This window comes from Mytilus californianus, unplaced genomic scaffold (assembly GCF_021869535.1).
Source record: "Mytilus californianus isolate M0D057914Y unplaced genomic scaffold, xbMytCali1.0.p SCAF_10, whole genome shotgun sequence".
Taxonomy (NCBI): Eukaryota; Metazoa; Mollusca; class Bivalvia; order Mytilida; family Mytilidae; genus Mytilus; species Mytilus californianus.
The window spans coordinates 14,773,790-14,786,383 of record NW_026262582.1 but is presented as its reverse complement, the minus strand read 5'-3'; the positions used below and the strand labels follow the sequence as shown (position 1 = coordinate 14,786,383).

The window sequence follows — 12,594 nt, the reverse complement described above, 5'->3', positions numbered from 1 at the left end:
AACATTGACCTTAGGATTTTCGACATTATCTTCGTCGGTACTGACAGTAATCAAATTTGCAAAAGTTTAATGCAAAACTGAACCAATATAGCTGACATTTCTTTACATCTATAGTGATAAGTCCATCTTCGTTTATAGTTTACTTGACAGTTTCAGTTTTGATCATTTTTGAAGTCGTTCTAGGTGTTTATCTTTTAATTTTAATCGTTTGTGTTATGTTGGCTTTTTCCACATTGATGAACAGCAAAACTTTTAGTTTAACAATGCACGTGTGTCAAGTCAATCTAATAATCAAGCATGAGAACAAAATAAAAAATATAATACCTCCATTAACCAAAAGCTCTATCGGTTGACTGCTTCCAATACCAACGTAGTTCTTTGCCATACATGTGTAGAAACCAATATCAGATGTTGTAACTGTAGTGATCGTCAACGATGGTACATCTACCGAAGCACCTTGGACACCAGTTGTTGCTTCATTTATTGTCCGTACAACTCCTGACACTTCATGTTTCCAAATGACGTATGTATGTTCAGGGGTGGCATTCACAAAACATTCCATTGTGTGTTCATATCCATAATTTGCAAAATACAAATCTGTTGCAATTAAGACTTGTGGGATATCTGTAAATATGAATTGAAATTAGTCTTTGGTTCACATGTGCATTGACATTGTACTAAAAACTCAATAGACTTAAACTATTGTAATACTGCCAAAAAAAATACCTATATCATAAAAATCACTGTATATATGTACACATATCATGTTCTAATTCTGACACGCTTTTTATGAAATCTCAAATTGGATTTCATGAAAACAACCTTTAATAGCCACGATCAAAATTCTGATTGAATTTACTACACTTTGATCATTGTTTATCACTATTACTGTAATATTGTAACACTTACCACCAATTACTATCAAAGATAAGGATAAACTTGATCCGTGTCCAATAGCATTAATAGCAATGCACCAGTATACACCAGCATCGCTTTTTGCTGGATTGTTAATTGTTAATGACGGCGTTTCGACAGTAGATCCAAGTACTCCTATAGACCCAACAGATAATGTGAAGTTAAGACCGTTCTTATTCTTAATCCAATAAACCATAGTAGCAGGCGGATCTGCTGTGATTGAACAATCCAACGTAACCATTTGTCCATAAACTGTTATGTACATAGCGTTTCGTATGCTAACGTTTGGCAATGCTTCAAAGAGAATTAATGTATTAAAATGACAAAAGGCAATATAATGTCGTAGCAACTGATGCAGCTGTTAAATATATATCGGTCATGTCTTTTTAATTATCTGTTCAGGAATAAATATTTTCACAACTGTATATGCTCCTTGTGTATTATTGATGGAGAAAGCCAAAATTCCTGAATAGAACAATCGACTGTTTGTATATTGATATGACAATTCTTGTCAATGATGATCGGGGTAAACTAATTTTACCACTTGCCCTATCAGTCGACTCGTCTAAATGGAAATGGTTATCATCTGAGAGTAAGTTATAACTTTATCTTATTTGTGCATAGTCGCTCAACAAATTGAACTTGTGCATTGTAACTTTTATTACGAATGATATGTACAACAAGACAATAAACATCATATATTTACCGTTAACAAGCTGGATTGTATGAATTTTGATATTGTTGTTTTATGTTGTTTTTCTGTTGAAGTTTGTTATATTAACTAGTTTTGAAAAGATATAAACAACAAGTATGTTTCGTGAAAAAAAAAAAAACTGGCATTAAATGTTGAACCTTGATATGGTCAGTATCCGTTAAAGGGACATTAACTATGAGTTAGACATAACAATTGAATTTGATTTCTCAAACATTTATAAAAGCAGAAGATAAAAATGTAAGTCGCTTTTACCAGTCAGTGGTTTAATTTCTTCAAAATAATTTAGAATATAACTGATGTATTATTGGCCTCCAACTCAATACCTAATAAATCTACTTTGACTTATATAGTGGAGCTGGGTTGCGCATGTGTTCACTATGCGGTCAGTATGTGCATTCATAAAAAAGAAACGAATGTCAAAATTGAAAAGTAAAACAAAAAATAAGATAACAGAAATACCGAACTCCAAGGAAAATTTAAAATGGATAGTTCATTGTCAAATGACAAAATCAAAAGCTAAAACACATCAAACGAATTGGAAAACTACTGTCATATGCTTAACATGGTACAGGCATGTACAAGGGAGACATCAGGAATAGCCATTCTATTGACAGCTCCGGGCAACAAAATTCATTCTTAATATAGTTTTAACCTATAAATTAAAACAAACAGACCTCGAACATCCTCCTTTACGTTTGGACGTGCTACTCCGTCCAATTGTATCTATGTTTATGTTTATATCAGGTTATATGAATGTCGGCAGTCATCGGAGGTCAACTCGATTTATAATTAGACGGATCTTTCGTTGTTATTCTGTGGTTTATATGTTGTAACGTACTATTATAGTATTTATTTATGACCTTCTCTGTCCTGAGTGTCCTGTACCATGTAAGGAATATTGCAGTTGTTATCACATATATAGATATAAGAAGATGTGGTATATATGGCACATATGCCGCTTCTATGTATGTTGGCGTTTGTTTTTGTTGCAGTTAAGTGTTTCTGTTGTTCCGCTTTTTTATCTTAAAGTTGATGCGTTTCCCTCGTTTTAGTTTGTAACCCGGATTTGTTTTCGCTTAATCGGTTTATGACTATTGAACAGCGGTATACTACAGTAACTGTTTCCTTTATTTATCTTGAAGACATCTTGATACAGTATAACAAATCTAAACAATGTTTATGTGTCTTTTGGCCTTTTTGTTATATCCACATAAATATTTGTATGTTATAAATTAAATATGAGAATTTGAGTCAAATCGGTCGAATAAGAATTGGAAAATACATGAAATATGGGCATCATATTTTATTTAAATTTTATTCTTTTTATCTAACATGTTCATTGACGTGTTTATTAAGGGGGATCGGGAATATTCGACTGCGCATAATTTCACGCATGAATTACCATGCACACAAAAAATTACAAGTTTGTGTCGTAAATTCACGTTTATTTTTTTTTATTTTTTTGATTGATTAAAAATGTTAAATTATTGTATTTTTGTCACTAAAAAATTATTATCGTTATTTATATTTTCGATTTTAACAGAGTTATCAGTCTTGAAAGTGAGTGGCGATGCTTCCGGTTGCGATGAAAACAATGGTGGTGAAAATTTTATCGAAAAGAAAGCTGCTTTTTACAAATACCCGCTAGGGAATCTACAAAATTAAAATGTGATCCTCTTTTGGGTATACTTTTAAGCTACTTTCTTATCCGCCAACAGCCCCTGTCCAACAAATCAACATATTTAAGGTAAGTGAATGCAAAATTGGCCAAGAAAAATGTCTTCGTAAAACCACTTTAGCGACAATCATCAACAATTTTTAATCGTCTGCTGAAGGAAATGTCTTAATTACTTATTTTATTTTCGCTTTGAGAATGGGTCCGTATATATATGATTTAAGAAACTACAAAGGAAAATTTTCAAAAATACATCAGGTTGACAGATTTGCCAAGTTAAAAAATGCAAGACTTTGGTGGCAAATGACCCTAACAATTTTTCCCTACATTCACTTCCTTATGATTTGGTCAGCCTATGTCATTGCAGATTCATAATTGAACTTGATTATGTAGTTGAACAATTAGAACATTGTGAAACTTGTTGTGAAAAGATGCACTTGTCAAATGCATTAGGGGTGAGACCAATGGGTGTTTCTGGAATGATGTACATTCAATGTACGCAGTGTGGCACCATCAACAAGTTGAAATTTGGAAAGACTCATCGACCCCCTGACAGTAAAAAAACTGGTGTTGGAATATTTAATGTCAACACGAAACTTGCAGCTGGTAAGAATAAAATATTTACATAAAATAATATACATGAACATGAACAAAATTTATATATACACAGTTTTAATCACAGGCTCTAAGACATTCTGCTAATAGTAATAAAATATGGGCAATGGGAAGAAAATAGTGTCCATACAGATATATGGACACTATTTTCTTCCCATTGCCCTTATTTTGTTTTTACTGACAGAAAGTCTAGTGCCTGTGACTTAATAGACAGTTCAGATAAAAAAAAATATATTGTATTTGTACATTGTACATACATTTATCTGATTTTGAAAATAAAAAATCTTGATGTGTTAAAATTTATATATTATTCTGACAAATACTAATATGTGTCTATTTGTCAATTGTGTCCTACATCATGTACATTCTTAATGCATCAGGCCTAGGCTTCAAACTTCATTTTGAGATCTAAGTGTCATAAAAATAGAAAAAGGAGCAAATGTTTTACCATTTTAAAGTTATTTTGCAACTGAACATTTCTGTACAAGATGAATTTTCACAGATCTTACTATGTGTGTAAAACATTTTTCACAATTAGATTTAGGTTGTAATTCAAATGTTGTTTGTCTGAAATTATGTGTAAAACAGTAATTTTTTAATGACAAATACATATACATGTACAATGATGCATGTACATGTATTTATCAATTTCAACATGTTTATGACATGACAGTGACACCACCATGACTTATTAGAACTTAACGACCATAGCTTTATGTTACTAGTATTCTGTTAATTAATCTATATTTTAATTAGAATAGTTTTTGAATGACAAGTAATTTTACTTTTCTTAAATTCCAGGAGCTAAATTGAAGTAATATACAATTATTAACAGGCTGAATTTTATCGATGACGTCACAATAAATGCAGTTATATCATTATGGAAAAGGCCTTTATTTCTACGCGTTTTCTCGACAAATTAAGAAATTGCTGTTTATATAAATGTCATATCCGTTCAAGTTCAAACCACTATTGCCTTTTTACAAATTTAAATTTCTAACTTTAGTTTCTCAGTGGTCTTCAAAATGGTTATGGATGTGGACATTTGACTGATAGGGCTATACCCATCTCTGTGTGTACATCGTCCGTTGTCTGTCAGCCGTAATCTTGTTTGTAAAAATCCTTTACTTTAAAACCGCTCAATTGATGGAAACCAAATATGTCTACTTCAGATACATGTTGTCTTCTCTAGATTTCAGTATTTTCGTTTTATGGTTTATCAACCAACATGGCCGCCGTAGCCATGGTAGCTACATAAAGAACAGAGGGGCCAAATTGATGTTTCCTACTAACATCTCGTAACAATAGAAGAAAACCAACCCTATAACAATGGTCAGCAAAACAAAGTCTATTTTCTTCAAAGTTTACAAAAATGTATGTAACCTTTTTTTAGAGTTATTGCCCTTCAAATGTTTGTATTTCCTTTTTAACAGTTCTTGAAAAGGTAGCAGTATTCTTTAACTTCATTCTCCGTTGTATATAGGATTTTCTCCCACTAAATCATTCAAAATTTGGTGACTATGCTGAACTCATCTATCCCATCGAACTTGAGATAAAGGATACAACAGATACACTTACGTCTACCCCTTATCTTGACTTGTGTCTAGACATTGACAATGATGGTCGGTTCAAGCAAACTTTACGATAAAAGAGATGATATCAGTTTCTCAATTTCGAACTCTCCATTTTAATGTTGCAACATTCCAACAGAGCCTGCATACGGAAAATGTTTCTTCGAACTGATACAATATTCCAGGACTTGTATTTTCTGCTAACAAGGAAGCTATTAAACCAAGAGTTCCAATTGATGGAGTTAAAATCGTCCCGTCGTAAAATTTACGGACGCTAACACGAGTTGGTTGACTGTTATGGAATATCTGTTTCGCAGATGACAACGGTTATGTTACAATTGTCGTAACTACAGTCCCCTTTTCCCCGAATGCAACTGACCGAAATAGGCTTATCACTCGGTTTGTACTAACACGATCAATACGGCAGGTGCCACATGTGGAGCAGGATCTGCTTACCCTTTCACTTGCGATCACCCCACTTTTTGGTGGGGTTTGTGTTGTTCAGTTTTGTGTCTTTTATGTTGTGTTCTGTGTGCTGTTTTTTGTTTGATTTTTTTTAGCCATGCTGTTGTCCGTTTACTATCGACTTATGTGTTTGAATGTCTCATTGGTATCCTTCGACTTTTTTTTTGTTTTTAAACTATGTGAACTATGGTTTTAAAAATGTTCATTATTAAAGTTCTATTACTCCTCAATATTTTCAGAAAATCTAACCCTGTATGTGAAATTTAATTTGTTTTCCAATTTCACAGATTTTGACTACTCTCTTGAATGTCTATAACATCGGACGAACTGGGCAAAAATGTAATAGACAAATGATCATTATGACAAATATATATACTCTGAAAAATTCGCAAACATCTAACAACATGTTTTGGAATTATATCCCTAAATGTTGAAGATTTTGTCTCTTATCTTGAATATGATAAGAGCTAGTTAAAAGTTGAAAAAAAGGACTAGCAGACCAAGATTTATCTACCCTGGAAATAATGGAAAATTCCTCAGCATTTTTAAAGAAACATTGCCCCCGAGATATCCATTTTTTTTTTCATTGTTTGCAGCTATATTTTTCCTCAGTTGAATATTATAGGAGCAAAGTCAAAAATGAAAATTGCACAAATGATCCGCAAAACCTAACTTGTACTTGCAATGGAATTTCCTTATTAACAGGGTTGCACTTTTTTACCAAGTAACAACATGCTCAGTTGATCGATGAGCATTGTGTTATTTCAGTACCAATGGCGCTTCGCTAGAATGTTATTGCCTACAATGAAGCTAGTAAACCAAGTTTTCCAAGTTGTGAAAATGATATCACTCCTTCGACAATTTTACAGAGGCCTTCATGAGTTTGTTGACCGTTATGGAATATCGCTTTCACATATGACGTCAGATATTTACAAATCGTAATAACCACAATCCTGTCCTTTTTTTCTTGAATACCGAATTACACTTCTCACCGGATTTGTACTAATACGATCAACACGACAGATGCCAAATGTGGTGCAGGGTATGCTTACTTTTCCGGAGCACCTTAGATCACCCCCAAATTTTGGTGGGGTCCTAGTTGCTTAGTTTAAAGTCTTTTTATGTTTTCCTTGTTGTTTTACGTATTTTGTTATTTCATTGTCAATTTTTTTCGACTTATGAATTTGGACATCCGTTTGATATCTTTCGCTTTTTTTAACCAAATTCAATATCTTACAGGAACATAACATACTGATAACAAAACTTCCATCTTTTGATCAACTGCATAAATTTGATAGATCACATTTTCTACATTAATTTATGAATGGCAATTTAATATAAATTTTGATTTACAAAGTAACTATATGCAAGTGTATATCTAAAACAAAGAGGTTTATTTATTTGTGACTTCAATCCTAAACTGATCTAAACAAAATATGTTATCTAGACATACACTGAATAATTCTTAATAGTTTTAACATAATGTAATTATATGGTCTAAAAGAAACAATGGCACAGGATTTAAAGTAATTGAATGAACTTGCATATCATCTTTGAACCTACCTCCTGCAACTTGCAGTTTTATTTGACGACTTCTTCCAATGCCAACGAGATTCACAGCGTGACACATGTACATTCCAGTATCCAATGTAGTAACATAGAGTATTGTCAATGACGGCGATTCTAGTGTGGAGCCATGTATTCCAGCTGTATCGGATCTAATAATTTTTGAACCATTGTTAACACTTCTTTCCCAGTAGACGTCTGTTGGTTTAGGAGTACCCGTTACGTGACAGTGTAAAGTAATATTGCTCCCAAAATAAGTTAAATATTCGTCATGAATGATACCAGCATTTGGTATATCTGGAAATAACGAAAAGATACATTATCAACGCTGATTTATTGTGTGATTTCAGTTTACGACACGTTGTCTAAATAGGGAGATCTTTGGGTAATCATAGGTCTGGCCTACTAAATGTTCATTTTCACTGTTGTATGTCTTTTTTCCGCGGATTCTCGTTTTGGTAACTTATGTTATTTGTTACACTTTGCTATATTGTCAAGAACCTTTCAATTGTCAAACAATAATTTAGCTGTCATCATCTTAATTTGTCTTAATAAGACAGGATTTAAACCTGTTAAAACAAATTCAATTTACCAGGATAATGGGGACGATAGACTGAATTCAATAAAGCACATGATTCCCAGTCACCGCAACAATTTGTTAAACATACGATGTGTCTGAGTATGAAACTAAGGTCTGATCTATAAGTGTACCGACTTCCTCTACACTGCTAGATCACTTTTAACGCTTCCCTGCCAAAATAATTCTTAACATTTTCCTAGTATTGCAATCAAATAACAATTGCTGTATTATGTTAAAAGATTTGTCACCGTTCATAAATGTCTGTGGAAACCTCATCATTTCTAAACGGCTTTAATTTATGATGATATTGCTACGAAAGGAATTTCAAAAATTGGTAATCAATCTCTGATAATTATTAACTGTATTTAGTATTAGAGATAACATTGATAGGATATTATTTGTTTATAGTATGTGAGACAATATAGCATGTTGATTTTATTTCAAAAGATAAGGTATTTGTCATCTCAAACACTATTTTACCTCCAATTACATTTAGATGTATGTTCTTACTATGCGTTGTCCCAAGAAGATTCGTAGCGTAGCAGATATAGATTCCAATATGGAATTTTGTTGGATGCAAAATTGTCAGTGAAGGGGTATTCATGTTACCACCGTTCATTCCAACGGTGCCTGGTTTAATTTTTATCACTTTGTCATTTGTTTTGAACGTCCAATACACTTCTAGCAAGGATGGTTCACTTTCAACAGTAATGTTTATTGTAACAGTCGTACCATAAAGTACTTCCAAATACGTACTATACGATTGGCTTACAATAGGAACATCTAGAATTTAAAAAACAATGTTGATCAATAAATACATTGTTTAACATATTCGTTGTAAATGAATAAAGAATGAATATCAGAGTTAATTTAGTTGTCTGGTCTGTTAATTACCTTGATTTGTATCTATGAACGAAATATCAAAATTCGGTAAACTACTGTTGAGTCTAATGTTTGTCCTTGAAATAACTTTTGTTTGCATTTTAAATAAGAAAATAATTATTTTGAAGCTTCAGTTGTAAATCACTTAACCTGGAATATCAAAATAGACTCACCGCCTATGACTGTCAGATATGCTTCAATACTCTTGCCGATGCCAATCTTGTTTGTAGCACAGCATTTGTACGTCCCTGCATCCGCAACACTTACATAGTTTATTGTCAAGGATGGATGATCAATAGATGCGCCCAATATGCCTGACAATCCGCTATGGAGAATTGATGAACCACCGCTAACATGTCTTTCCCAAAACACAGACAAAACAGGCCAACGGATAGATCGAATTTGACATTTCATTTGGACCGATTTTCCAAATGCGGCTTGGTATGCAGTTTGTTCAATTTTTACCATTGGAACATCTGGAAAAAGATCTTGTTAACCTAGAACGCCATGTTACTAATTTTTGCAATCAAAATCATTGTTCGGGAAAATACAAAATGATATCATGTCCTTTATATATATATATACTACAGATTACAAATGTGTCAAATTTTGTGATTCGATAACACCAAAGAAATGTCAGAACATATTAAGTAAACTGCCGGGGTATATACGACGTTTTTACCACAATTGGAACTGCAAAAACGTCATCAAAACACCTGTTACAGAACACTTATAGGTCAGTGGCTCACAGAGGAAAAATAATGACGTGCATCCGTCAATAATACGTTTTTAATTTAAAATCACGCAATTTACAATCCAGATACTTAAGATTAATATTTTAACGTGTTATTGTAAATTATTTCATACACGATAAATAACTGTAAAAGCAAATTTTAAAATCCTTGTGAATGTTTAACAAATACCTGGTACTGGGAAAAAACATGAAGGCAGGGGTAATCTGTATTTTAATATGACGTTCATCAAACGCTTTCAGTACACACCCTCGGTAAAATATGACTATATTGTTTGGGCTGTTCCCGATCATACTCACACGTCATATAATTTATTATGAATGAGCTATGCGACGTCATTGAACGATGACGTAATATTGTGAAACCGAAAATCATCACAAGGAAACGTAAACAGAAGACGCTAAAATGTGTTACAAGCCATTTGTTTTTACATATATGTAAAGTAATTATTAAATTCATCCAAGCCTATCTAAATACTTTATTGTAAATAGTTTAGGCATGTCACTGATTCAGTTTGCTCCGTTCTCTTACGTCAATGTACTAGTGCGTTTATTTACGGGAACGGCAAATATTTTCCTTCGCCTAGAGCACTTCGATCCAAAAGAATTGCTGCATTAGAATAGAAATGATTCATGGGGCTTGAATTATTTCTTAAATATGTGAGTAATTCAGATCTCAGACAGAGTATCTAATGTGACATTCCCGGCCTATGGTTTATATCCCCTTCGCCTGCGGCTCAGGGAGTATAAATCCTTAGCCGGGAATGTCAAATTATACACCCTGTCTGGGATCGAGATGCGGCTCAGGGAGTATAAACCCTTAGCCGGGAATGTCACATTATATACCCCATCTGAGATCTGAATAACATATAACATGACGGACATATAAGTAGAGTTTCTCAAAGCTACGTTTATGAAAATGACGAACTCAATTTCGATGACCCGTCATAGTTAGAAGGTCACGCTCTATTAAAAGAACCTGTATAAATTATATCTGTTAAAAAGTGATGTGTTATAAGATATATCTAGAAATTGTATTTCTCGAAATACGTTTTGAATATCAAAATATAAATTATACTCGTTATCAATGTTATCTTACAATTCATTAATTAGATCATTAGAAAAGGAGAAACTTATAACTTTTATTTCACCATGGTTTTGACTGGTTAAATGTTAATCAAGTTGTGTTGAATGTCTGTGATCTATATTTGCACAGGTTAAACAGCTGAATCTTAATTATTGTCATATTAAAAACAATTACGTCTGTTTTGGTTTTCTCGCCCAATTTTTTCAATATGACGGAACATATAAATAACTGTCATACAAGTGGGAAGTTTAGCTCACCATTCTCTTCACAGTAGTATGCCTATACCAAGTCATGAATATGATAGTTATTTTCCATTTTTCCGTTTGTTGATATAGTCTAACGTTTGAAGTTGACAGGTTGTATGGTTTTCTCCTTTTCTACATTTACCTTGTTCGGAATTATTTTTTTTTTTAAATTCCAAATTCTGAATCTAATATCATCGACTGATGGTTTTCCTTCTGTAGTTTTACTTTTTGTTTTGAAACTTTTGCTAATGGTTTTGATAGGGGCGTTCAAACAATTCAACACTACTTACCTGTTGATATCAAGTTAGATACATTACGAGGAAATGTACAGTGATATCAATAATTCAACGTGTATAAATTATACAACTGATGTGCTGACAGAGTTGATGTGAATATGCATACTATCTGATGTAATAGGTATTATTTAGTTTTTTTTCTATATCGATAGATAAGTTTTCATTATATGTCACGCACTCATTCACTGCTAGTTTATTCACTTATTTTCCATAGACACGTGAAATTTTGCTTTTAAGTATTTTCTTTCATGGAATACACGTTATTGAGTTTCATTGCATACAAAGTAATAGGTATATAGTTCTCAATTACAATCAATTAAAGCTGCTTTTAACGAATACTTGTGTTTTACCTTTAACAACTACATGTATAGCTTTCTGGCTCTCAGTTGTACCATCTATATGTATAGCAGTGCAGCGATACTGTCCTGAGTCCGAATACGTTAAGTTCCATATCAAAAGAGACGGATATCTGAGAGTGCTTCCGCTGTACTTTTTATGATTTTCAGATGTATCAATATACCGAGTTGTGTTTGAAAACTGACTTTGAAATATCCATTTCACTACAGTTGAGTTATCGTGAGTTTTAACATCAGCCATCAGTTTGACATTGTATCCAGGTGGCCAAACATTGGTTTGCCTTATACTGTACACGTCTACTTTAGGCTGCGAAGCTGTTAATTATAAGTAGCATAATATCATGTATCATAAATATCCAACAACATTCACATTTGCATATTAACATTTATGTTTCCGATGTTACCTTGCTAATATTTAGCTTTTTCAGTTTTACGTATTTACAGTTTTTCAATTGTTTTTGTATCATAACATATACATTTGTTAATTCTAATTTTCCAAACTAAACTTGGTATCACCAAAACAAGATAATAATTTAATGATGAACAATCAACCCTTACAATTTTAAACAAAGGATGTATAAAAACCTGAATACACGGAGAGCTTTACTACCGTAATGGACCATCAGGAAAATCATATCGATTTAAATTGTATGGTAGGAGACTTTATAGGTAAAAAGGTTATAACGATATGCAATATGTGAATGGTTGGTAGTGAAATCATTTAGTCTTAGAATCCGTTGTGACCACTGCCAATATATAAAGTGTATACGTCAATGGGACTCCATCTTAACGACAAAACAACAGCAGCGACAGTCTTATGCACATTGTCTTCGTAGGACAGGATATGTATGGGTGTTTTACCAGTCAACATATAA

General features: G+C 32.9%; 1 protein-coding gene across 3 annotated transcripts in view; it reads right to left on the bottom strand.

Annotated features, from left to right (window-relative positions):
• LOC127717657 (hemicentin-2-like) overlaps positions 1-12,594 on the bottom strand; it is a 72,851-nt gene that overhangs the window by 56,786 nt on the left and 3,471 nt on the right. For all 3 annotated transcript variants that reach the window (XM_052223397.1, XM_052223396.1, XM_052223398.1), the window contains exons 3-8: positions 11,714-12,034; positions 9,158-9,460; positions 8,583-8,885; positions 7,520-7,819; positions 910-1,209; positions 325-624 (exon numbers count right to left, since the gene is read on the bottom strand). In XM_052223397.1, coding sequence (XP_052079357.1) covers positions 325-624; positions 910-1,209; positions 7,520-7,819; positions 8,583-8,885; positions 9,158-9,460; positions 11,714-12,034 — 1,827 coding nt within the window. The remainder of the gene's footprint in view (positions 1-324; positions 625-909; positions 1,210-7,519; positions 7,820-8,582; positions 8,886-9,157; positions 9,461-11,713; positions 12,035-12,594) is intronic.